The 27,107-nt window shown below is 57.5% G+C and overlaps 1 protein-coding gene across 1 annotated transcript; it reads right to left on the minus strand.

Moving 5' to 3' along the window:
• Positions 1-1,888: 1,888 nt before the first annotated feature.
• On the minus strand, positions 1,889-26,446 carry TKT (transketolase). The gene is made up of 14 exons (XM_025885422.2): positions 26,227-26,446; positions 16,670-16,787; positions 15,682-15,795; positions 14,820-14,917; positions 11,197-11,388; positions 8,856-8,974; positions 7,197-7,390; positions 6,278-6,442; positions 5,056-5,212; positions 4,787-4,917; positions 4,495-4,578; positions 4,296-4,389; positions 2,856-2,978; positions 1,889-2,175 (listed from the first exon to the last, which is right to left on the minus strand). The coding sequence occupies exons 1-14, from the start codon at positions 26,331-26,333 to the stop codon at positions 2,000-2,002; spliced, it is 1,872 nt and encodes a 623-aa protein (XP_025741207.1). The 5' UTR covers positions 26,334-26,446; the 3' UTR covers positions 1,889-1,999.
• Positions 26,447-27,107: the final 661 nt, after the last annotated feature.

A 27,107-nucleotide genomic window follows, 5' to 3' on the forward strand; every position in this document is an offset into this window, starting at 1 on the left:
GTTTCTTTTGGGATGGACGTGTCCTGCAGTTCATCGTGGTGATGGCCACACAACTCTGTCGATGTGCGAAGAGCCCACGAACGGTGCACAGAGGTGGGTGAATTCTAGCCTGAGGCCCGGGCTGCTGCAGGCAGAGCCTGTGCTTCCCGGGTCCGCGTCCGTGGCCGCGGAGCCCAGCTTCGGAACCCAGCTCCCTGGCCCAGGGCCAACGGGGTTATTCCTGTGCCCCTTCCTGCATCCTCACGGCAGCCCTCTGAGGTGCTGCCAGCCCCATTTCACAGATGAGGAAACTGAGGTTTGGGGAGATGAGCCCTAGGGGGTGCCGGGGGGAGCAGCACACTGGCAGGGCTTTGGCCGGGCTTTGTCACCCTTGGTCAGGCTCTGTGAGTTGCAGCCTCCTTTGAGCGACTTGGGGACTGTGGAAAGGACCCCCCCCCCAGGCCCCCCTCCAGCCATGTCACGCGGTGACTGTGCAGTGTGAGGTAACGAGGACCCCCGCCTCCTGTCTCCGCCAGCTGGGCTGGGAGGGCCTTTCACTGGGACCAGGAGTGTGTCCTGTAGCAGGTGTGGGGCCGGCTGACCTCAGCCAGTACTGGGCAGTGCGGTACCAGGCGGTGCGGTACCAGGCATGGCCACCAGGTGGCACACCCACCACGGCTGTGTATTTCCTTGTTCTATGGTTTTACTGTTCTTATTTGGATTATACAATAAAGGGTATTAGAATTGTGTCAGGACCCAGAGCTCTGGCTGCGAACTGTCCTCCCCTCTACCTCACTTTCCCATGCAAGAAGAGCGGGCTTGACAGCTGCCCCCCAGCCCCATGTGGGCCTTGTGCAGCGCCTGGCACCCTCGGCCCGCCTGGTGCTTGCCTCGACCTCCCTGCCTGGTGCTGGTCACCTCCAGCTAGTGCTAGCAGGCTGGGAAGCCCTGGCCCCGAGGTGGACAACAGGCCAGCCCCGCTCTTGGCTCCTTCTGGAACTGGTGGTGTTGAAGGCGGGCACACGGCCCCCAGTACAGCCACACCAGGCTGAGGGGCTCTGTGAGGGGCTGTTCACCCTCTGTGGGTTTGACTATTTCATATTGCTGGAGCAGATAGCTGCACGGGCAAGCGGACATGTCTACAAATGCGTCTCCTCCTCCCCAGGGGCGATGAGAATTTCCTGGGGCCCCCACCAGTGGCGGGAGCATCCAGTCTCTCCCCAGCGTTAGTGCATCCTGGGCCGGGTTCTGCGCATCTGGCCACAAGCGAGGCCTCCGGCGGCGGAGCACGACCAGCAGAGGGCGCTATAATCCTGCGGTCACGGGAATGAGAGACCCAGCGGCGTCCACCCCTCTAGGTTTGACAAGCTCCTGGGCCAGCTGTCAGATGGGATCCCAGGCAGCAGAGGCAAGGCCCGGGAACCTGCGCTTTCGCAAATCGAGGGGAGGCAGTTCTGCACACGGGATTGAGAACTGCTGGGTGGGAGCCGGGCCTCCCGGTTTCCCTTGCCCCCTGCCGCTCTGTTGCCACCCAACCTTAGGGTCCCCTCCCCCAGGACGGGGACTGCGTTTCCCTCTGCTCCTCTGAGGTTCCTGGTTCGGGGGGCATATGGGGAGGAGCTGGGCCTATAAGCAAATGCACTTCCCTGCCTGGGGAGACCTCTGACCGCAGGGCTGTGGGGCCTTGAGCAAGGGGAGGCGGGGGCCAGCCGGCTGAGGGTGAGGCCAGAGTGGGTTCCAGCCTCCGCGGTCGAAGGTCTCCTGGTGGTGCTTGGGGGGAGCCGCAGTTCTGGTGGTTGAGGGCAGACGCTGGGCCCAGGGGAGGTTGACTGCCCAAGACTCAGACGTCTCACCTCTGCCCTCTACCAGCACCGGCTGCGTTCTCCTCAAATAAACGCTTCCAGGCCAATTCATTTTTCTCAAAACATATATTTTATCACTCCTCTCCGTACATCTTTGAGCACCTTTGCCAGAATTTCAGGAATGTGGAGAACCCCTCTCTCAATCCCCTACCCTCCCCCTAGGCCTTGGCGACAAGGTCCCTCACGGCCTGTGTGATGGCGTCCCTGTCAATGCCAAACATCTTCAGCAGCTCGGCCGGCTTCCCGCTCCTTGGTACCTCGCCCACAGCGAGGCGGGAGACAGTGATGCCAGGCTCGCCCACTACGGCAGAGCACACCGCCTCGCCTATGCCACCTGTGTAAAGGAAAGGAGACGAGTCCGGATGTGGCTTCAGGGTGAGCAGTGGGTGCGGCGTTCTCGGCCCTTTGCCGACCCGAGTTTCTTCCCTTACCCAAAGAAGACGGAGACAGCACATCCACCACCCTCCCCCATACCCGTAGCCAGAGCAGACATCATCAATCGATCATGATACTTATGTGTCCTCCTAAGCCCAAATGTGGCCTCTGAATCATTTTGAACACCATGCTCCGGGCAGCTGTCCTGGATGAATGAGCATTTGTACCTGACCCCAGAGTCTAAGTCCATCTCTTTCCCCGGATCCTGCCCTGGAGGAGGGGTGGTGTGTGCTTGTGGAGGGCTGCTTTGCAAAGGACCCGTAGAAGACAGAAATTCTGCACCACAGACTGAACGCTCAACTATGTCAGGCACACAAGCCACATTTCTCCTCTTAGTAGCAAAGTCAAGATCCTTCTGGGCAATCTGGGCAGCAGGGGCTCCAAGGAGCCATACCAGCAGCCAAGTTTGCTGGGTCCCTGGCCAAGCCTGGGGCCAACAGGAGGCCGAGTCCCAGCTGCCGTCCTGGGGTAGGATGAAGGAGGGACGTCCAGCCCTCTGCAGCCCTTTGCCTGTGGCCCTGTGCCCCCAGCCCTTCCCTGACCCGTCCGCCCCTGGCTCTCTGGCACACGGCCTGTTACCTTCATAGTAATGGTCCTCCACGGTGAGGATCCTGCCCTTGGTAGCACGGGCGCTTTCAAGGATGAGATTCCTGTCCAGGGGCTTGATGGTGAACGGGTCCAACACACGAATGTTGATCTTCTCTGTGAGAGGAGAAAACACAGGGGCGTGGCTGGGGGGGGGCGCTGGGTGCTGTGGGTGTGTCCTTGCATGGGTGAGGTCAGTGCGGGTGTCCCAAGAGTTGTCACACAGTTAAAGGCCTGGGCCTGTCCCTATCCTGGGGAGGCAAGCTGTCGTTCTGTTCCCGTGATCTGGGCGGTGTCTGCTAGCGCCCCCAGTGGCTTGCCCCCTCCCTCTGCTTATCTGTGATACCCATGTCCCCTAGCATCCTGCACCCCCTGATTTCGGAGCATCTGGTCTCAGGGAAGAGAAATGCCCTTCTCTCTCCCCTCACATCCTGGGCCAGAGGATCTCAGCCTTTGGACCATCAGAGAACACCGCGTGGCCTGGCAGGTGCCCACACAGCTTTGCTTCATCTTCCCGGACGCCTTTGAAGATGCAGGGGAAGCCGGAGGACAGTTCCCAGTGTCTGATGTGAGACAGGGCCAGGGGCTCGCCGGGGGAGGGGAGGGGAGCTGCAGCTGCAGGCACAGGTCAGGCGGGGACCCAGCCGAATGGCCTCAGAAGGACGAGTCAGGCTCCGCCATGCCTCTTCAAGCCCTCCTCGGGATCTCCAGCCCTGACAGGGCTGGGCCTCCCCTGGCTTCTCTCCAGCTCCCTGGAGCTCTGGACACGTTGTTCCTTCTGCCCGGGCCTCTGCTTATCAGTTCCTACTCACATCTGAGGTCATTTTCCTAAGGACACCCTGTCTGCCTTATCCTTTCTGCTCAGCACGGCTACACCGTGGCATCCGCTGTGATTCTGTGGAGCTCCTATGTCCCCTACCATGCCAGTAGCTAACGTTTGTGAGCCTGCAATGGTGATGATCATAATAATAATAACGCTAGGTCACATGGATTAAATCCTCAGGACAGCCCTCCCGGGAAGGTGACATTATCTCCACTTTATGGAGGGGGAAACTGAAGCATGGAGCTGCTGGATAATCAGTTCAGGCCTACTAGCAGGCTCTAGGGCCGCTGACCGGACCACCGTGCTGGGGCACCTCAACTCCAGGGCCACGGCGCAGGGGTAGGGCCTGTGGCCACCACAGCCCCGGCTCTCCCCATCACACTGGCTGCATAGTCCTAAGTGCTCAACAAAAGGTGGCTTCAGTGGGGTGCCTGAGTGGCTCAGTCAGTTAAGCGTCCAACTCTTGATCGCAGAGTCATGAGTTCAAGCCCTGTGTTTATACAAGGTGCCTTTTATTACTATCAGCATTTAATCGAATGAAATTCCTTCTTACCCCCAAGACCGTGTAAACCGTCGGCGCCTGATCTAAGACTGGCTGGGTGCCCCCTCACCTTTCTTCAGCAGGTCGGCAGCAGCCAAGGCCTCGTGCAGGGTCACTCCGGCCCCAATCACAGTCACCTGGTCATCCTTGCTCTTCAGGACCACCTGGGGAGGACACCGGGGCCCATGAGGCTCACGGACTGGTGGCCAGGGGCGGGCCCTGGCTTCAGGCGTGCTTTGGGGTCTCACTGGGGCGTGAGCAGGACTGACCTTGGCTTGCTTGATTTGGAAGTCCTCATTGTTGTTATAGATGATGGCGTTTTCTGGGCGGCTGGTCCGGATGAAGCAGATGCCCTAGAATGAAACACAGTGACAAAGGATGACAGGACATGGCATGCGTGGGCAGCCCTGGGGAGTGGATTCTTTCTGGAAAGACCACAACTTCTACAAGCCCCAGACACCAGTGGCGAGGTCAGGAGACACTCCGCGGGGCAGTGAATGGCCAGCGCTGCGCCGGCATGCTGACCCCCACCCCCACGTCGCGAACGGCCATGTGACCAACCTTTGTATTGGCTGCTAATTCCACCGCCTTCTCTGTAGACACCCCGTCACTTGGGTAAAAGACCGTTGCAGTGGGGATTGACCGAAACATGGCCAGATCTTCCAGAGCCATCTGAGAGGGCCCATCTTCCCCTGGGGTGCGGGACAGGACACAGCGGAAGTCAGCCCCTCACCCATGGAACGGAATCCTGCCCGCCCCCGCCCCCAACCTCCTGGTCCAGAAGTCCGGAGAAGTTACAGGTGCAAGCCTCCTGGCCCCGTTCAACTCACCGATGGACACACCGCAGTGCGAACCACAGAAGTTGATGTTGCTCTCAGAGATGGCCGCCATGCGAATCTGATCGAAGGTCCGTGTGAAGAAGGCCCCAAAAGCGCTGCAGAAGGGCACCGTCCTATTGCGTGTGGCACAGCCCACCGCGACACTGACCTGGGGAGCAGACGGGGACAGCGTCAGCCCCAAAGAGGAGGGGGAGGGTGGCCGGGGAGCCCAGGAGCTCACGCCCCTCTTGAAGGTTGGGGGATTTAGTCACCCTAGTAACTAAGTTCTCCTCTTCCCATGCAAGAGGTTCCTGTGTACGCATGGATTCCACAGTCTGTCTGATATCAACTCCTTTGATTTGAAATGACCACTTCAAAAATTCTCCTTAAAATTATATTCCTGGGGATCATTTTTTTCCTAGCAAACAAGGAAGGCCTTTCACAGAGCAGGCTAGGAGGCTCGGACATAGAGGTCCCGTCCTTCCCAGGCTTCTGCAAACCCTGTCTCCGCCGTCCTCGCCAACCCCAGCCCTCTGTGGAGACCAGTCCTCCCTCTGCACTTCTATGCCTGAGGAAGCTCCAGACCCAAATCCCGGCAGGCCGTGGCTCCAAATCAGCTCTGGAACCTGCCACCTGACGTGAGCCACCTGCTGTGGCCTCCCTAGCCCACACACCGTGCCAGTTTAGTCTGAACCCTCCAGCTGCCAAGACCAGAAGCCCCAGAGAGACAAGTTCAAGTACAGCTAGAGAAGGAACTCTGGATATGGTAGGGCCTGGCGGCCTTCAGAGAGAGGAAGCTCTAGGTGCTAGGGGCCTGCAGGCCAAGCTGGGCTCCTCGGCGAGACGACCATGGCTGCTGGACCCATTATGTTCCAACCTTGTGACTGGGGCTGCCCTACCACCTGGAAGGCCTTTACCCCAAGAGAGAGCCCCCTGACCGCCAGTCCAGGTGTGCACCTGCAGCCCATTTAGCTCTCCTGTCTGTACGCTCATCCAGTACGTTTGCTCCCGAGCATCACACATACATTCCTCTCCCTCGCCGCTGCAGTTACTTGAGGTCAATGCCAGGTCCTAGCTGTTCCTGGGGTCTAGCTGGGCTTACCTCCAGCAGGCTCCTAGCACTGCCAACACAGTCCAGAGGAGCAGGAGGACTTCAGCCCTGCCCCACACCCATCCAACCTCAGCCCCAGGCTGTGGCTGGCCCTACGCCCACCCGCCCACCCCTGGCACCCACCATGTTCTGCTCAGCAATGTAGCACTCGATGAAGCGGTCTGGGTGCTCCTTTCTGAAGATCTCTGAGAAGGTGGAATTCTTGGTGTCCCCATCGAGGGCGATGATGCGGTCGTGGGCACGGCCCAGCTTGGCCAGGGCCTGCCCATAGGCCTTGCGGGTGGCTACCTGTGGGGAGGAGAGCATGGGAAGTGCCCTGAGCACTGAGGGAGGCATGTGGCCAGAAGCCTGGGTCAGCCCCTGGAGGTCACAGCCTTTAGGGAGGAAAAGCATTAAAATGAGGGTGGAAAAGGGAAGTCCAACGACACACAGTCCCGTGGAAATGTAAGTTCTGTAAGGTTGCCAGTGGGAACTTCTACACTGGAGGTCTCCGAAGTCCCTAGAGGCCCTGATTCCCAGCCCAGCTGTGAGCCACTGGAGCTGCGGAAGATGCTCCAGCACCCTGTGACAGAGGTCTGAGCTTACCCCGCTCTGTACAGGGGTACACAGGGGGCCGGGCAGTCGGGAAGCCTGGTGTGGGTTCATACGCAGGAGGGCCCTGGAGCAGGACAGGCCTGCCTAGGCTCTGCTAGGCCAGACACGGCGGAGTCCTGAGCTCAGACCTAGGGACTCAGGCTGAAGGGCCAGAGGTAAGGGGATAAGATCAGGTGCTGTGGGCTTTGATCCCAGTGCTGCCAGTAGCTTGCTGTGTGACTGTGGGCCAGTCTCTTGCCCTGAGCCTCTGCAGGTAAATAATTTCACAGTTGGCTGTCCCCACGGAGGAGATGGCAGGATCAACGCCCAGGACTCCTCCTCGCTCTGAACTAATCTCTCCTCTCTCCCTTTCCCGGCCCCCCAAAGACACATCTCGGCCCCAGCCTCAGGGAACCAGAGAATCATGGCCACCCCGGCCAGACCAGAAAAGCAAGGCCCAACTCCGTACCTTCTCCCCAGCTTTGTAGCTGGGTGGGCTGGGCATGCGGATGTTGGTGATGTTCACTGAAGGGGCATCTTCTTGCGGGGGAGTCACGAGGATCTTCTTTTTGCTCTGGATCTGGTTGTAGATTTCCTGGACAATCTGATCAGCCATGTTTTTGGGGAGGGGCTTCCCATGCCAAGCCTCCTTATCCTCTATCCCTGTGCGGACAGAGGAGGGGAGAGGGCCCGGTTAAGACCGTAGCTCCCGAGGACCAGGAAACCGCTCTGTGGGGCTGACTCTCCAACAGCTGAGGGCAAGCCAGGAGGCCTCGGCCAGGGGAGGAATGCCGTGAAGAGCCCCATGTTGGGTGACCCTGGTTGGGTGACCAGGAGTCCGCGTGCTCGGCACCCACCGAACAGCTGCTAGGTCTCCAGGAGCTGGCTCACAGTCAAGTGTGTGGGGGGGGGCAGCACGCATGAGCCTCTGCACCACCTCCCCACCTGCAGGGAGGGACCTGCTGCAGAAATCCTGCTCAATTTGTTGAATGGGCCGGTCAGGAGGGAGCCTAGCTGTTAGAGGGGAAGCTGAGGCCCAGGGCAGGGTGAGCACTACCCAGGTCCCCCAGCGCACTGGCGTGCAGAACGGCATCCAGGAGCATCCCTCACCACGCTGCCTTGCTGTGTCGGGACCAGCGAGGCTTAAGAACCGCCCCCCCCCACCGAGGTCATCTCAGCCCAGGCAAAGCCGAGGACTGACTCTCCCACATAGCACCCAGCCCCCTTATAGGCCCCCAGGAGCCCCCAGAAGCTTTGAGGTTTCCAGACCCTACTTGGCACTAACACCTGAGGCATCCATGCCAGGTGGTGACAATACCCCAGAGTCCTCTCCTCGACATCCGTCCCCTCCCTGGAAGGTTCCAGAGCCGTGTACCTTCTCCCACACAGCAGTGCATGTCCTCATTTGCCCCAAGTCCACGTGGGCAGGTGGGCCAGAGGGGGGCGTGTGGCACAGAGAAGCTGGCCCAGGGTGTGCAGTTAGGCCCCATGTGCCTGGGCAAGTGCCTGACCCCTTCTAGCCACATTTTCCCATGTCTAACAGGGGCTAGGGCCGCCTCTGCCCAAAGGGTTTGGAGTCCAAGGGGCCTGCGTGCTGGGGAGCGGCTTATACCTGCACCACTCTCAGGCCCAGCCAGGAACCACCCTCCAGACCCTTCCGGGCTCTCTGCCCATACAGGACCTTGGCAGCCCCTTACCACTGTGCGCAGGGTTCCCCGCTTACCTCCTCAGGGAGAACCCGGTCTTCCCAGGTTCTCTGGACTCTGTGTCAGCCCTTCCGCTCAGGACAGACAGCTGGATGCGGTGCAGATGACACCGGAGGAGGGTGTGGGGGACCGTGTCACACCTGTCCTTTCTCCTTACCTGTGGGTCCTCCCGCCCAACCCAACCTGGGCTCCAATCCTGGCTCAGCCACGCGGACCGCTGAGTTCCCTCACGGAGCACAGCGTCCCCGGCTCCCCCTTCCCCAGCCCAGAGCACCTGGTGTAAGTAAGGTGCCAAAGGCCTGGCACTTCCCCAGACATGGGACCTCAGAGACGCGCCCCCTAGTGGAAACCCCCAACACCTCGGTTGGCCACAGGGCCCAGTGGCGGGGGTGGGGTGGGGGAGGAAGGGCGTGAGGACGAACCTGGGATCCCCCGGCCCTTGAAGGTCTTGGCAATGATGGCCGTCGGCTGGTGCTTGGCCTGGCCGAAGGCCTTGCACAGTTCCTCCACGCTGTGTCCGTCCACGATGACGGTGTGCCAGCTACGGACAGATGGGCGACAGTGAGCGGCAGGGGCCGGGCCCCCGGGGAAGGGCTGCCCTCGCTCTGCCGCACGGCTGCGGTGTGGGAAACACTAAAGGGGTGCCTGGGTGCCTCAGTCGTTAAGCGTCTGCCTTCGGCTCACGTCATGATCCCAGGGTCCTGGGATCGAGCCCCACATCGGGCTCCCTGCTCTGTGGGAGGCCTGCTTCTCCCTCTCCCTCTGCTGCTCCCCCCACCTGTGCTCTCTGGCTCTCTCTCTGTCAAATAAATAAATAAAATCTTAAAAAAACAAACAAACACTAAAGACTTTGTTTCCACTTTTGGTTTTATTTTTTCTTTATCCTTTTTAAATTATTTTACTTCCTCCTACTTGCCTCTGAAAGATTTTCTTTCTCTTTTTTTTTTTTTAAGATTTTATTTATTTATTCATGAGAGACAGAGAGAGAGGCAGAGGGAGAAGCAGGCTTCCCCGCGAAGCAGGGAGCCCGATGCGGGGCTCGATCCCAGGACCCTGGGATCATGACCTGAGCCGAAGGCAGACACTTAACCATCTGAGCCACCCAGGCGCCCTTCTTTCTCTTTCTTAAGTAAGATTTTCTTCTCTTTCAAAGCTTGGTTCATTTATTTTCTCTTTCGCTCCTGATCTACTTGTTTCCTAAAATCTACTCGTTTCCTGAACGCTGCATTGGGGATAATGCCCTGGGTCTGGAATCTGTCTGCTGTTAGATTCTTCAAGAACGTTTTGGCCCAACTTTTATTTAGGGAACGCATCTGGTTACTCCACAGATGCTGGATGTGAGGTGCTGGAAACATTTATCAAACAGGCCAGGGCGCCTGGGTGGCTCAGTCGGTTAAGCATCTGCCTTTGGCTCAGGTCATGATCTCAGGGTCCTGGGATCGAGCCCCGCGTCGGGCCCCCTGCTCCGCGGGGAGTCTCCCTCTCCCTCTGCCTGCCGCTCCCCCTGCTTGTGCTCTCACTCTCACTCACTCTCTCTCAAATAAATAAATAAAATCTTAAAAAAAAGAAAAGAAAAATGAGCCAGGCCGCCAAACATGTAAGGGAAGGAGCCGGGGCAGGGCAAACTTTCTCTTTAAGGCAGTCCTTTCTGGGACTCGGTCACATTAAGAGTAATCACGTAGCCGCTAACGTGTACTGAGTGCCCACTCTGTGCAGGCCCCGGGCCGAGCACCACACATACGAACCCCCCGAAGCCTCAGTGCGACCCCTGGGCCACCGTGGCTGCCCCCATTTTATAGACACGTAAACGGAGACTGACACTGAGGATGGGCTAACCTCCCCAAGGTCACAAGGCAAGCTGGTGACACAACCAGGACTTCAGGACGCAGGTTACAGACCCAGGGACGCTGCCAGGGTTACGCTCCAGGCCCCCAACCGGTGTGGCCTGAGGAGGCTCCTGGGACACCTGGCGGCCCAGTTTCCTCCCGTCTGACAGAAGAGTTCCTCTCCTCGCTTTCTCTATCAGGTCAGTCATCAGAGATAACAAACCCGCGGCTGCTGTGTAACCAGGGACCGCAACCCCACCTCGACCTTCTCCAGGCAGACTCATCTACAAAGGGTGGCCCTGGAGGCCCAGGGCCTTCCGGACTCCTCAGCTGAGGCTGAGCGTGGGGGCCCAGGTCCCCTGGAGCCGCAAGAGCAGCTCGGCTTTTATTTGGGGCAGGAGAGGGACACTGAGGTGGGCCCTCTGGCTGACACCCACCCAGATGACCTCCCTGCTTTGTAACATGGAACTCTGAATTCTCAAAACCACTCACGCCCCACGGCGAAGGTCGGAAGACCCCGTGCCCCACTTAGGCGGCCTGTTCTGCCCCCGCAGGCTGGCACAGGAGGCGGCCCCCAGACGGAGGCTCAAACCCCTCAAGAGCCACATGGCCCTTAGCCTCACGGAGCTGGCCCAGTTCACACGGGGCCCCTCGTCCCACCTCAGCCAAGGACCCAGCCAGGAAGGGTGCAGTCACGTTACGTGGATGTGGATGCTCTGAGGACTGTCCTGTCCCACAGCCTCGCCAGTAAAGGAACTCACTCACACTGGGCCTCAGCCCACAGCTCCAGGCTGGTGGCCTGGGTGGCCGCTTTAAGTCTGAAACTGTGAGCCAAACGCTGAAGAACAGACCCCTTCTTTAGACAGGGCATGGCCTCTGGCTGACTCAGGCCCTGAATCTGAAAAGCTCCCAGCTCGGGCCAGAGCCCCGTACTTACCCGAAGGCCTCGCAACGCTTCTGGTAGACGTCCACCTGGTGTTGCAGGGGGGTGGGGTCGCTCTGGCCCAGGCGGTTGATGTCAAGAATGGCAATCAGGTTGTCCAGCTTGTAGATGCTGGCGAAGGCCATGGCCTCCCACACGGAGCCCTCGGACAGCTCCCCATCTCCCAGCATGCAGTAGACGCGGTAGCTGTGGAGAGGTGGTGGGTCAGGGGCTAGCCCCTCTCACCCGGGGCACCGTGCTGCCAGCCTGTCCCTCCCGGAGAGCCTGTCCCCCTGGGGACGGGAGCAGCAGTGACATGTGACATGCAACAGTGCCATCAGTCAGGTCCCTGTTGCCCACCCCGCGTCCACATCCAGGGTTCTGCTCTCTAAGATCCAGAGAAGAGGGGTTATTAGGGCGTGAGTAAAATGAGCAAGAACTGGTGGCAGGAGGGGGGGCAACTACTCTCACCGCGGGGACAGGGCTTGAGCCACCTGCATGGGGTGGGTCTGCTTCTCTCCACCCATGTAGGAACTAGGAGTCCTGGGAGCCCTGAGGACTTGATCCCAGGAGTGGGCTAGGGAGCTCAAGACGTGCCACCAGGAGCATCCCAGGGTAAGCTGTCAGGTGGGAGATGGGTCACTAACAAGGGCAGCTGAGGACCGGGATCATGGTGGGAACAGTGCCTCATAGGATGGGCTGTCCCCAAGGTTCCAAGGCTAGTTCTCACCCCAAGATTCATGCCCAGCCCTACCTCCACCCCAGGGGCCTTGTCCTGGGTCAACAAGGCAACCACGATGGCTTCAAAGGCAGTGGCACCTGGTAAAAAGAGCACTGAACTTGGGGCAAGTTACCCAGTGAACAGAGCCTGCTCTGGACCCCAGGGAGGGTGACAGACACGGCCCCATCATCCCCAGGCCGGCGCGTGGCACCCAGGGGCTCCCCTTGCCGAGCGGCCCTGTCCTTGAGGTAAGTACAGTTGTTACTCCCAAATCACACAGATAAGAAAAGAGGCTCAAAGGTCAAGGGACTTGTCTAAAGGTCACACAGCTGGGGAGGAGCCGAGCGGGGATTCAAACACAGGTCTGACCGCCTGGCCCGCGAGGTCCACTCCTTGCTGTCTAGGAACGCACACAGCTGGGGCAGTGCAGGGCCTGGCCATTCTCCCCGCTCCCGGCCCAGCGTCCAGCTGTGCGGCCCCACGGAGTGAGGCTCAGAGGGGCACAGCCGCCTGGCTGCCGCAGCAGGCAACAGCCCTAGAGCTGGGGAAGAGGCGGGGAGGGACGGCCAGGGCACACAGTCAGCATGACTCAGCACTGCTGCTGGCTGCCAGGTCAGGGAGCGTTCCTCTATCCTCCCTCTGCCCATGCCTTCCCTTCTGTGGCCTCCAGCAGGCCAGGGCCCCGGGGCCTGGGCCGAGAGCAGGGGTCTCGGGGCCCGCACTCGCAGGGGCCTATCTGAAGCCGTGTCCTGGTCTCCTCTCCCCTCTGTGTGCTGCAGTGGGGGCCCAGAGACGCTGCAGGGGGTTGCATCTGGCACAGCAGCTCCCCAAAGTGAGCAGCCTAACGGCGCCAAGGCCAGAGAGACTGGAGGGAATCTGATTTACCTGGGAAGAGATTCCAGGGAAACACACAGGCCGCCTTCCCAAGCCCGCACCCACTGCTGTGGAAGGCCAAGGGTGGAACACAGCCTCAGGCTCTGGTCAGGAGGGCGTGCTAGGGTCGCCAAGGAGATGCCGGGGAGGTCTGCAGAAGCTGTGTATTTTAAAGCTCTGGATTTGGAGTGGGGGCTGCCAAGGCCCACAGTCATGAACTACCCTGAAGACAAGGGAGCCTAACGTGTGCCCCAGACGTGTTTGAAAAGCACCTCAAATGTCCCACCACAACAGGCCTGCCAACGGGTTACAGCAGATCCATAAAACAAAAAGAACATTACGCAATCGTTAAAACCAGCTCTTGACAGTTAGGGGAGAAAATGTGCACCATGTTTAGAGTTTTCTATTTTTCTAAAAAGCAGAACGCACAACTGTATACATACTAAGCGCTTCGTCAGACAATGGGGCCATGGGGCCCAAGAGGAGGTACCTGGGGGCAATGGTTAAGGCTTGGCCACTGAGGAGTTCACGAGGTTACCAATCCATAAGTTTCTTCTCACAATAACACAGAGGAAATAGGATATGTTAAGGGAGATTCAAATGGCAGGTAGCTGAGAATAGGAAAACGTTCATTTCCTTTTAACACGTTTCCATATTTTTCACATGAGTTGGTATTCGATAATTCAAACAAAATTATTTCAAAGAGAAAGGAAAGAGCCAACTTGACCTACGCTCTCTGGTGGGTGGACGGGAGAGACGTGACCGGAGGCCAGATCTAGTCTATCAGGCCCCCAGCTCGGGGAGCAGGGTAGTTCCCCGGACGGCCCCGCCCCCTCCTCCCTACAAGGTACAGTCCAAGGGCCTGAGCCTTCGCCAACCCCGGCTGCTGGGAACCCAGCTAAACTTCTCCCTACACTGGCTTGTTCCATTATGTTAGGGTCAGGAAATGACCCTTCACAGGGAATTACTTCAAGCATCTGTAGGGAATAATTAACTCACATCTCTGGTTCTGTGCCAAATAAAATACTCTTAAACATACATCCCATTCTTTGTGCCTTTCTTCACTTCACGGTGAATCACTTCTGGTGGAGCTGAGCTTGGCCCCAAGAGGGTCTGGAAGGCCTCACAGCCTCGGCTCCACTCCTAGAGAGCGGTCTCAGGATTCCCCCACCCCCCCGGGGCATAAAGTAGGTGCTTGCTGCAGTCCCTCTCTTCTCTGGGCCCACGGTCACCACCACACCATCATGACTGCCCTGCCTATGGCCCTTCTCTTGCCAGTGGGATGGACTGTAGGGCACTGGGGAAGCCCAGCCGCAGAGCTGGGCCCTTCCTGCCACCTGCAGGCCAGGCTTCACTAGCCCCTCCTCTAGGTATCCTCCTACTCACGGGTCCCTCAGAGCAACCTGGGGACTCTTCATATACTCTGGATACACACCCTGGGTTCAAATCTTGCCTCCACCACAAGGCAAGCATTTTACCTCAGTTTCCCATCTGTGAGAGGGGTACGTGTACTCATGTCACGATCCAGCCCTCAGGGGGCTTATCGGGGTGAAACCCTATAAAACACTGAGTGCGGGGTCCCAGTCAGTAAAGGAATGAAGGAGCCATCTGACGCATGCTTTCCTTAAGAGTCTGCAGCCAACTCTTCTCCCCTCCTTACCAATAAAGATACCTGTCTGCAGGCCAAATCAGACCACATAGCCTTGTGATTGCAATCTGCCACAATGGGGTTCTCTTCCAAACCGCCCCGTGCTAGACCAGGCTGCCTGCCCACCCTCTGCAGGTCCTTCTCCCCAGTGTTTGTCTCTTCCCTGGCTGACAGGTGGGGCTCGGGGATGCCCAGAGCCCTGCAGAACACATAATCCCCTTCTCCAAGATAAAGGCAAGTGGCTCGAGCCTGGGCATGTGGCGCTTCGTCAGACAATGGGGCCATGGGGCCCAAGAGCAGGTACCTGGGGGCAATGGTTAAGGCTTGGCCACTGAGGACCCCTCCCAAAACTACTGAGGGTAGGGCTGGGGAGTAGAAGCCACAAACCCACCTTACCTGGCTTTGTCGAAGTATTTGCCCGTGTAGGCCATCCCACAAGCAGCCCCAAGGCCCTGGCCCAGGGAGCCAGTGGCCACGTCGGTGAAGGCTTGTTTCTGTCATAGCAAGAGGGCCACAGTTACTCACAGCAAAGAGTGGGCAGGAGCATTAACCCACCCACCCTCCCAGGCCCCCCGCCTCAGGGCCCCCTGACCCAGGTGCAGGCTGGGTGTGCAGGAAGGCCGGGCTCCAGGGCAGCCTGCACCTGGAGTGTGAGCTCTCACTCTCCAGTAACGGTAACGGTGGGTGCGGTTCACATACCAGCAGTGCTCACAAGGGAGCTGGGTGACCTCAGGCTCCCACATCACCCACCTCACCCCCATCCATCACAAGACTCATGAAACATCTAGCCCCAGCCGGTGCCCAGATGAGAGATGAGTTTTCATGGTAACCTATGAACTTTAAACACTTGGGAGGGGCCAGCACCTCAGGGAGTAAGCTGGGACCCTTCCCCGGGGTGTCCCCAGCACCCGCTGCAACCCCCTTATTGACCTCGTGGTGAACCTCTTCTCCCCAGCTGCGCTGACAAGGCCAGGGTGGCCCCACGGGGGCAGGGAGGCTGGGCGTGTGGGGCTGGGGAGAGGTCTTCTCTGCAGCTGACCCCTGGGCTAGGGCCTCCAAAGGCCTTGCCCTTATGCACCAGCTTGGGGTGAAGAGTATGCCCTGGAGACACCTACTTCCTTCCTCCTTCACCTCAACGCCCTCTTCTCCCACTTTCAACACCCTCAGTTTCTTAGTGGGCACCCCGCCTCCCCTTCCCACATGCCCTGAAAAACAGGAAGTGGACATAGAGGGTGCTGCTCTGGTGGGGTGTGCTCACCGGGACGGGGTGCCCGTCCAAGTCAGAGGTGATCTTCCTCAGGTTCAGCAGCTCCTCCTCAGGCAGGAAGCCGGCCTCGGCCCAGACAGCGTACAGGATGGGAGCCGCGTGGCCCTGTTGAGGGTGGGAGGGATGAGCGGCGGAGGGGGCATCAGCTGGGGCGCTGATACTGGGGGGCTGTTCCCACCGCACACTGAAAGTGGGGTCTGGATGAGCCCGTCAGCCCTTTCAGGGAGGTGGCAAGTGAAGGCCACATCCGCCTTCCGTCCCTCTGCAGTCCGAAGCTAACCACAGCCAAGGCCGAATGGGCCCTGGGACAGGTGCAGGGGGTGCACAGCTGTGAGGCCTGCCGATGCCAAAACCCCAGCAGGCAGCCGGCCGCCCTAATCCCCGGTTTCTGGCATGGGAGAGACTTGGACAGACTTCTAAGCTCTCATGCCTGCCCTGGGAGCCCAGAGGCCACGGGGCCAGGCCTGGATGCAGGTGGATTTCAGGGGTCCGTGGCATGGTTTGTGGCTGGGAGTCTCATGCATGAGTGGCGGGACCTGGTCCCTCGGCCCAAAGCCTGCTACAGTGCTCCCCCACTCCCCAGCCAGCAAGCACGGGCCCTGGGGCGCCGGCCCAGCACAGAAAGACATGTGCACCAAGCCTCAAAGCTGTACCCCAGACCTGGACTTGAGTCCTGCCTATTCACATGAAACAGGGGCAGAACATCTGGCAGATCATTTTCACGATCCCCGATGAATTCAGTTGTTTATTTCTTAACTCGGCTTAAGTACAGCGGCTGGGTCAGCACAGAGTAAGGCACCAAGGAGGGGGGCCAGGCCGGGCCGGTAGACAGGGAGCGTGGGTGGAAAGGGTGGGCTGGGGCCAGGCTGACACCAGGGGGTAGGTCCCCTCAGAGATCCCTCGCTGCCAGTTCCTTCTCATTGTTCCAGGGCCCATGCACCACCTGGCCCAGGTGAAGGGTGGTCGGCTGGGCTCCTACCTTGGAGAGCACAAAGCGGTCGTTGTGAGGGTTCCGGGGCTCCTGAGGCTTGTAGCGCATGGTGTGGAAAAAGAGAACAGCCATGATCTCTGCGGCACTGCAGCATGACGTGGGGTGGCTGTGGGCCAGGAGAGAGACAAGACCCATGCATCACGGCCCCGAGCCTTGGGGCGACAGGGCTCACCCCCGGCCCACATACGGGGGGACCTAGGGGTGCATATGCCGAGGAGCCACAGGCCTGGCTAATCAGAGAGCTGCTGGGTAATCCTGCTCCTGGGAGGGCTGCGTGGGGTCCTAAGGACGCCACTATGGGTGGCATGGGGTCACCCTCTCCTGGAGCCCAGAATGGACCCAGTGCAAGGCAGCGCGGAGGCTGGAGGGTAGAGCCTAGATCCTACCTCACCGCTTCTAGCGGCAGCCCTGCTGTGTCTGGCCAGTGAGCTATGTCCCAGGGGCCCTGCTCAGGATGCTGCCCACTCGCGAGGGACACCCTGCCTTCCCAGCCACCAGAGGTGCTCGTTCTCTCAGGCCATGGGCAGGTGGCAAGGGGGGAAGGCTCATAGAATGGCCACAAAGCTCCCAGCAGCCTCAGTACCTGGAGTTGGCAGCTGGGAATGTGGGGCTTCGGACTCTCCGAGGCATCACTGGGCTACTTGGCCGTTTTTCAACTGGCATGGGAAAGGCTAGCCGTTAGGAGCCAAGCTTTTGTGCAGAATTTAAAAGGCAACACATATTATCTCATCTTCCACAAAGGCTCCGATCATGGAAAAATAACAACCCTTTCTGCCTGTCACAAGGGCAGACAAAAGCAAGAGGCTGCCCTTCCAGCCTTGGAGTGGTGGGGTCAAGGGGTCTCCTTTTTTTTTTTTTTTTTTTTTGCCTTTTGCTCTACTAAATGCAGTTCCTTGCAAATAACAATTTGCATGAACAACAGAAAATGCTCCACACCTTAGCGGAGACTCATTGAGGTCTCTTAGGACCCTTGCGAGTAAGCCAGTCGGGGGGCCAGGACATGCTGGAATTCCTGGCTGGCCCCGATGTCTCCCTGGTCCACAGTTCTGTGAACAGGTCAGCCTCGGGGCACGTGCCTCCCAGCCGCGTGCTCCATGCAGCTTAGTGCAGCCCTCGGAGCTGCTCGGAGGTCTGACACGGAAACATGCCCGATGCCAAACCCAAGCGCACATGCAGCACCTGGAGTTCACGTGCCTCCCTCCTCCCCTGCCAGTCGGCCCCCCATACTGGGTTAGGGGGTGAGTCACTCCCAGCGCAGACACATTAGTAGAGAAACCCAGAACTGTCCATGCTGGTTTAGTACCACGTTCCCAGCACACACTCAGCTTATACTTAGCCATCTCTATGAACTCCCGGTCATGGGGAAAAGACACTAGGCCTGAAAGAGGGAGGTGAGGAGACATAAATAGGAAACCTTGCTCTGTGGGGCTGGGACTCCTCCCTCTCATCCCTCGTGCTGAACTTAGCTGGAGGACAGCCCAGTCAACACCAGTCAGGCTGACCTCCTGCCTCCCCGGCCTCCCAGGGCAGCCCAGTCTCTGAGGATCCTGTCTCAGAATGTGCTGAACCCATGAGGAGAAGCTGGGGAAGGGGGTGGGTGGAGAGTGGGCCAACCTGCGCAGGGGAGAAGGCGGGCAGACAGATGGCAGACAGACGCAGGAGCTCCCCCTGCCCCGCCCACCCGGTGAGCCCAGGGCAACATTCCCCCACAGGGGCTTCAGGGATCGATGATGTGGCACAAGCCCTTTCTACATGTGGTGGAAGCATGCCCAGTCCTGGCCAGAGATGTGGTGGGAGGGAGAAGGTCAGGTAGGAAGAGACACCAGAAGCTGAAGAGTAACCATTCCCTGCTAGGTCCATGAGGGGCGAACTTACAAGGTTATTCCCTCCAAAGCCCGCATCCTGGCCTCACTGCTTGCCTGTCCTTGTACCCACAGAGACAAGACATACAGACCAAGTGCTTCACCTCCCTGAGGCTCAGCTCCTTCATTTGTAAATGGGGATGCTAGGTGGGGGCGTGGGGAGGCCCTATAAGATAATGCATGTGAAGCCAGTTCATCACTGGCCACCACCATCTCCTGGAAGACCAGATGCCAAACCGCTTGGTGCTTCCAACTCTTCATGTGCTGGTGGGCACCGCTGAGGACCACGGGATAGGAAGGAGGGAAGAACCAAGCCAAAGACTGAGATGGTTACTTGTAAGCTCAACCTATTACAGGGCCTTCAGGGCCGAGAGTGTATGGAGCCTGTGGCTTCCCCTGCAACCCCAACTTGTCTGGGGGGAGGGGGGCATCTGTGGGTGGAGTCCCCCCCACCCCCCAGGTGTTGTGACACACCTATGGATGCAAACTGGCTAGACAGGTTGGGGGAGCAGCGTGGGGGATGTAGGACACTTTCCATCCTACCCTTTGTGATGCACAGGGGCCTACAAGTTTGTCCCAAACCTGCACTGGCCTGAACAGTACACTTCCAGTCCCGGTTTATTCAGTCTATGAAGGGGGCACTGATTGGGAGAGCAAGGCCTAAGTGTCTCAAAGGTCCCACCTAGCGGAGGACACATTCTTCCAGGCGTTCCCACTCTCTTCCCTTTAGCACACACTCCACCTGCTCACCAGCTTCCCTGCAGGAGGAGAGAAAAGGTCCCTCACCCCTCGGCGAGGCTGCTCTCCATTACCAAGACATATGGCTGCTAGCTCCATAAAATGACCCCTCTCCTGCCATACTCCAGCTGGGCCCACATCACAAGGAGTCGCAAGGCTCCTCGGCAAATGAACAAACCAGGGAGGCCAAGCACCTACAACAGCCTCACAGAGGCAAGCCTCAGTGTGTAGAAGTACAAAGAGAAATAATCTGCTGTGAAAAAGAAATATGTAGTACCCAACGAAGAAAGTAAAAACCACAAGAATTGAAAACCCATAGCTAAGAAACAACTTAAAAAGACAGTGGAAAGATAATAAAGAATAGAAACTCATGAAATAGGAAGCAAATATACCAAAAAAACAAAAACAAAAACAAAAAACAAAAAACAAAGCTAAGAGTTAGCTCCTAAAAAAAAAAAAAAAAGAGTATAAATTTAGTAAACTTCTGACAAGGCAGGATCTAGAAAAAGAAAGGGTAAGTCCCCAAAATGGAAAGACGGGCCTAGGGCGCCTGGGTGGCTCAGTTGGTTAAGCGACTGCCTTCAGCTCACGTCATGATCCTGGAGTCCCGGGATCGAGTCCCCGGCTCCCTGCTCAGCGGGGAGTCTGCGTCTCCCTCTGACCCTCCCCCCTCTCATGTGCTCTCTCTCTCTCGCTCATTCTTGCTCTCTCAAATAAATAAATAAATAAATAAAATCTTAAAAAAAAAAAAAAAAAAAGAAAGACAGGCCTAACAGATGATAGGCTACTCCAAACAACCTGATGCAAATAAATTTCAAAACAGAAAAATGTCTAGGAAAAAATAACTTACCAAAAAAAAAAAATAATAACTTACCAAAACTGACTCAAGAAGAAATAGAAAACCCGAGTCATCTTTTAACGGTTACAAAGAAATCAATCAGCAGGGTCAGATGCACATTCCCTAAGGCCCAGCAACTGCATCACAGAAACACTCCCCCAGCCAAATGTGCACGTGCCTCGCTTCAGATATGCTCCAGGGAGGACAGCGGCTGTCTCTGCATTGTCTGCAGTGGCCACACCTGGAGGCACCCACGTGTGCATCAGCACAATAGGGTAATCACACTACGCTCATATAACAGAATGCTCTGCAGGGCAGTGACAATGAGTGAACTACACAGATCCAACACCAACCTTCTCTCACAACTATACCATGTGAGCAAAGTGCACTGCAGAAGATCTGCAGACCTGAGAAGACCATCCTATTTATGGAAATATACAAATGTCATAAAATGATAAGGAAAACAATGGAATGAAAATGCACAATTCAGGGTGTAGCTCTTTCTGGAAGAGGGCGCACACCCGGAAGTTTTAAAGCACTGCAATGTCCTAGTTCTTAAGCTTGGTGGTAGGCACATCCCGGTGTATTATTTATAACACATATGCCTCATTTACATTCTTTTTGAGGTATATATTTATTTAAATAAAAATACTCAGAAGGGAACCCCAGGATGCAGGGCGGAAGCGACCCTTGGAAGCAGTCCTTGCTCTTCCTGTTCCCAGAACTGCCCTAGCTGGAAAGACTCTGCCTCCAGGCCTCACAGTGCTTCTTCCGAGGTTTAACCCCCATGCCACCTCCTCTGAGAAGCCCTCCCTGACCACACTATCTACAAATACCTCTTCTTCCCCTCACTTACACTTGCCACCACCTGACATGACATGGCTATTTACTGCCTGTTTATCCTACTGCAACACAAGCTCCACAAAGGTATGGATTTTGAGCCTTTTCATTGTTGTAGCCTTGGACCTGAACAGCACCTGGCAGAAAATGCACGAATGGATTAAGTGATGTATCTTGGCTCTGAGATCCTAGGGATGTGACCTCTCTGAGCCCCAGTGAACTTGGGGATAGTAACAGAACCTCGCTGAATGAGGCAGTGTGTGTGTGTAAAGAGCTTGGCACAGTTCCCAGAAAAATGGCAGTTGTTCAGTATTTTCGTTTAATTATCAGAGATTAAGTCTAACCTCTTCCTCATTTTGAAGATGGGACCTCTAAGGCCCACAGAAGGGAAGTGACTTGCCCAAGGTCACAAATTCTACCATTAGAAGAGCGAGGACACAAGCAAAATGCTAAGAGAAACTGATGAGCACATAAAATGAGGTATATCCACACAACGGAATATTCAGGAATAAAAATAATTAAGTACTGCCACATGCTACCATATGCAGGACCTTCCAAACACGCTAAGTGAAAAAAGACCCCCAAAATCCCATTCTGTATGATTCCACTGATATGAAATGTCCAGAAGAATTAGATTTACAAAAAGTAGATTAGTGGTTGCCTGGGAGCTGGGGATGGTGCAAATGAGCACGAGGGACCTTTCAGGAGTGATGAAGTGTCCTAAAAATTGGGTGTGGTAAACTCCCTAAAACTTATTGTAAATAACTGTTAATTTACTAAATTTATGCGGCGCCTGGGTGGCTCAGTCAGTTAAGCGCCTGCCTTCAGCTCAGGTCATGATCTCAGGGTCCTGGGATCGAGTCAGGTCTCTGCTCAGCAGGGAGTCTTGCTTCTCCCTCTCCCTCTGCCCCTCCCCCTGCTCGCGCTCGCTCACTCTTTCAAATAAATAAAATCTTTAAAAAATTTACTAAGTTTACTAAAAGCCACTGAACTGTACACGTAAAATATTATGATTTGCATATGACACCTCAAGAGAGCTGTTGCAGATTTGTTTTTCAAAGGAGGATAAAAGATGGGGAGCAGCCAGCAGAGGAAGTTCTCAAATGTCCACATTCCCCCGTCCAGTTGTGCAGCCCTCAGAGATTCATTCAGGCTCCAAGTGCAACTTCTGAGCAAGGAGCCCAAAGAGTACCCGTCCTAGTCAGCCAGACCCGCCTGCTGCTGGAGTCTATCACCTCGGCCCCCACAGGCCCGCCTCAACTCTGAGCAGACCCTGCCTCATCGTTCAGGGCAAGAGCACAGGGACTGCCTAAGGACCCACCCCTGGGCAGGTCCCAGCCCTCAGAGTGCCCCGGACATCCAGGGCAGATAGCGGCGGTCTGTGGCAACAAGAAAGTTCCGGGTTTTGTAGGACCTGGCTCTAGTGACCACAGGCCTGCCTAACAAAGCAAAGTGCAGGGATCAGAGCTCTGACGGGGGCCACGATGCAGTCAGGGCTGATGAGAAACCATGAAAACATCTCGGCCAGACCCTAAGCAGATTCCCGGTTTCAAGAAACACGGACCACCAGCCCTGCTGAGTTCAGAGGTCACTCAGGCAAAGAACTGAGTCACTCTAGGACAGTCTCGTGTTTTCACACCGAGTTGGGAAATGTTGCTGCTGCTGGGGTAATCTCAACGGGCTGCACTCTTGCCTCAGTCAGCACCAGGCTGGGGTAGAAAGCAGCCCCAAAGGAGAAGGAGGCCCTGGCAGCAGCTTTCTGCCCCAAAAGACAGGGCTTCCATGGGGCCAGAGACTCAAAGGGGCCTGGGCCATGAAGGGGCCCTCTGAGCACTTGGCCAAAGCATCCCTAAAGCCAGAGCAGGGGAGCAGGTGCTGGATCCTCCAGGATGTGAAGCCCATAACAGCAGGTGGCAGGACCCCAGAGCTTGCTCATTCCACTCTGCCACATCCCACCCCTGAGGGAGCCACTTGGAAAAATCACCTATCTATGGACTTCTCCTTTAAAGATGGAGAAACTTCCCTGGGATGGGAAGGGCCTTCCTGACAAGGGCACAGCCGCTCAGAACAGAGCTGGGGTTAGGTTCCTGTCTCCTGGTGCCCACCAGCCAGGTCTGGCCAGACATTACAGCCCCAGGCAGCCCTCCCAACACTGTGGGTCAGAGCCCTGGGGACTCGTTAAAGGCACAGCCCCCACCGCCATTCAGGCCTAACTCCGAAGGGGTCCACAGACAACACTTAGCGCTGTTTGGACAATGCCACAGCCGAGCCCGGGTGGATGAGAACTAGAAAAGCTTCATCACCAGCCTCAGCAGCCAGGCCACTTCTGATGAGGCCACCAGGTTTCACTTTTGTAAAGCCTGGACGAGCTGGCCCCTGCCACAGTTCCCGCAGCATGTGGAGGGACAGGACCCCGGAGCAGCTCCGGCCATTGTCAGTGCTGCTTCCACAAAGGGCTCTCTGTGAGGTGTTTGTCCCTCAGCTCCTCCGACACAGAGGCCGGTGTCCTCACTGCCGAGGGTCTGCGGAGCTCCATGGACATTGGGTCAGCGATGGCACAGAAACGGGAAAGCTACCAAGAAATCAGGACCTCCCCGCATCCTGAACCCAGAATGTGTGAGCGCAGCCCCTGGGGGGGGGGGCATGGAAAGACCCCAGGGTGTCAGCTCCCCACAATAGGGGAGTGGCTGTGGCTACTGCCCAGACTGGGGCAGGGCCTCAAGGCGAACATCCAAGGACGGGAACAGCACCCTGCCCCCAAGTCCTCTGTGGCCATCTCTGGTGCACACACACCGCTCAGCACATACCCCTAACCACCCCTCTTGTGACAGTGGTTGTGTAGCAGCATTACTTCCTATTGGAAAAAACAAGTTGTTCTCTAAGTCACCCCCTGCATCTTTACACACTGGCAAACACACAGGAATCAGGCTCAGACACTCTCTTTTGGCGACTGGATACTTTTTGAGCTCAGGGAGTTCCTCCAAAGGCATTACAATGTAAACCTGGATGTAACTCTCAGCCAATACAAACTGTATCTTTTGCCTGTAGATTTTTAACTACCTAACAAAGTCCCAGGAGACCCGCCCCACACCCCTTTCTTTGGGAGCCTCCCCATAGCTGTAATGTTGCGTTACTTCTCTCCAAGTGCCCCCAGACTGACTGACATCTGCTCTTGCCGCACCTGGGTCATCCCCTCTCCAACTTCCCTTTGGGAGTCCCCTAAGGTTGTAATGTTACGTCATTTCTCCGAGTGCCTTCAAGCTGACCCGACTGATACCCTCCATCACTGCACCTGTCTTCTCCTTTCCAACTTCTGTTGTCCAGCCTGGCCCTGCCTGGCCAGCCTCAGAAGTCTTACAACCAAGACAAGCCCCTCGCTGGGCAGCGCGGAACAGCCAGCCACCAAAGACCAGCTTGGGCAACTCGCCTAACACCCTGGTCTCAGGAAATGTAATAGCATCTCCCTCAAACAGTTATTCTCAAAATGCACGAGGCAAGATTAGCAATAAAGGACGCTCTGTGTCACGCCAGGGATACCTATTTGGGTGTTTGGTGACCCTGTAATTGTCTGCAGGTCATGTCTAGCCCTGCAAGATGCTCAGATATGTAACACTACTTAATCGGGTAACTACTGTCTCTCCAGCTAGATCCCCAAGAGCCTGGCTAGACAGTTCCCAGCACACAGTAGGGCTCAATAAAGCCCTTCGGGGTGAGTGACCCCCTGAAATGGTCAAGGGAAGGGGACCCAGTAATACCCAGCAAGCAATACAAGGTGTGCAGACCTACTGTGTGCCAGGCTATGGAGTGGGCACTACGAGTAAGCCAAATCCCTGCCTAGGCAAGGGACATCACAAAGAATGGGTAAGTTTGACATAAACCCAATGGAAATAATGGATCCAAAGCATTCATGGGGTCGGTGTGGGAGAGAAGCCGCCTGCCAGGAGAGGTCTAATCCCTTCCGAGAACTGAATGTCTTAAAGGCACAAACGGTGAGTGAGTACCCATCCTGAAAGTCAAAAGAGATTTACTCATTAATAATATATCCTGTATGACACTGGCCAGAAGCTAGAATTTTGTCATTGTTCCAAGCACACAGCTTGGTTGGAAGGATTCCTGGAAATCACCCCCGACCCCCTATCACTTCAGTCCCACACAGTGCAGTCTCCCAGGCCTCATGCCAGGGCCCAAGGGTGGCGCTGGAACCCTTGAGACCATCCAGTGCATGGGAGCTACTATTGTTCCCATTTTACAGAGTGGGAAACAGCCTCTGAAGTAACTCACTGGCTCACCCTCCCAATCACCTCCCCAACGCCTCCAGCTGCAAGGTGGCCTGTTATTATCAGCGTCCCTGCTACCTTCAGAGGAGGCTCCTTGGGATCAGCAGCTGCCTTTCTGCACCTTCCGAGCCAGAAAGGCTGGCGGGAAAGGATGTTGGGGGATGGGCCTCCTGTCCCTCCTTTGGGGAGAGTGCATCTGGCAGCGGGCCCGGCCCTGGAACTCGGTCCTCGGTTCTCAGCCTTGCAAGTCTCCCCTCCCACTCCTCCCGCCTCCAGCCTCAGGTCACATCTTCGACCTCTCCTGCACGCCGCGTGCCCGGGTTCTGCATCCACATGGCCACCTTCCTCCCCACTCCCCAAGCCTGGCATCTCAGCAGAGGCCCTGCTCCAGACTCGGACCCCAAACCAAGGCTGGCAGGAACGAGAAGCGGCGAAGGGGAGAAGGCGTGTGAGGTGGGGAGAGGGCAGTCTCCCTGCAAAATGAGGGATTAAAACAGGCGCTCTCGTGTCGGGCAGCTTGCATTTCAATTCCAGCTCTCCCTGTGTGTCACACTGGGCAACTGACTCACACTCGGGGCCACGGTTTCCCTCCCCATCCGCAAGGTGGAACGTTGGCAGTGGCGCCCACACAGGGCCGCGCGTGTAGAGCGCAGGGCCGGGCTCTCGGCCACAGCGCAGTCACGGTGGCCTCCCCGCCCAGGATTCCCGAGCCCCGTCCCCGCGCGGCGGGGACGCCCGGCGAGGGGCAGGGCCGGCCCGAGGCGCAGCGGGAGCCCGGCGGCCCACCGGATGGAAGCCGGGGCGAGAGCGCGCGCCGCAGCGGAAGGCGCCTCCGGCCCGGGCGAGGCGAGGCGCGCGTCCCCGCCACCTGACCGCGCCCCGGCCGCCTCCCTCGAGGAGGCTTCGTGCAGCGCGACACGGAGCCAGCGCGCCCGCAGTGACCGCGGCTTCCGCAACGGCGCCCTCCCGGGCTCCGCGGCGGGCACTCACCCCGAGCCGGCCGCCGTGGTGGCCTGGATGGAGCTGATGCGCAGGCGGTTGGCCATGTCCTTCAGGGCCTGCAGCTTCTGCTGGTCAGGCTTGTGGTAGCCCTCCATGGCGCGGCCGGGCAGGCAGGAGGATGGGGAGGACGAGGACGCGGACACGCAGAGGCGGCGCGGCGGCTCCGGAGGCGACTGGCGGCGGCCGAGGCCCGGTACCGCGCGGGGGCGCGTTAAGACTCCCCGGGCCCGCCCACGGGGGGCGGCGCGCCGGCATCACCCCAGGCCTCCGAACAGCGGCGGGCAGCTCTCGGCCCGCCCCCGCCCCCGCCCTCGCCCCGCCCTCGCCCCGCCCCCCGGCCGCCCGAGCTGCGCCAGAGCCTTCCGGCGCCGTTCCGGGAAGCCCTGGCCAGGACGCGCCTAGGGACCCAGCCCGAGTCTATCCACCTGCCTAACTTTCCCTTCCCCCGGCCCGTCCCCCGGCATTTGCTGGGCCCATCTCCCGGGCTGCCAGGCTCCTGAAGCAGAACTGCCCTGCTGGAATTGACTACACATACAAGTAATAATAATAGTCACTCCACGTTCTAGCCTGGGCTCGGTTTGCCTGACTCACATCTTCACTGCCTCCTTCCCCTCCACGCAGCCCTGGGTGGAATTGAGAGGGGGAAACCCTCATTGGTAACCCATTTTACAGATGAGCAAATTGAGACCTGTAGGATCAATCAAGGTCACAGAGCTGGTGGATGCGGGGCTCCGTCCTAGCAGAATGGCTCCATCTACAAGCCTCAGCCCCAAGAGAGCAAACCCAGGGATTTAGGGGCCTGTAAGAGGGATGGGGATTATGAAAATGAGAATCACAGCAGTAGTAATGATACTACCAGCTGATGTTAA

Source organism: Callorhinus ursinus, unplaced genomic scaffold (assembly GCF_003265705.2).
Source record: "Callorhinus ursinus isolate GAN/ISIS: 27379988/994484 unplaced genomic scaffold, GSC_fseal_2.0 scaffold15, whole genome shotgun sequence".
Classification (NCBI taxonomy): domain Eukaryota; kingdom Metazoa; phylum Chordata; class Mammalia; order Carnivora; family Otariidae; genus Callorhinus; species Callorhinus ursinus.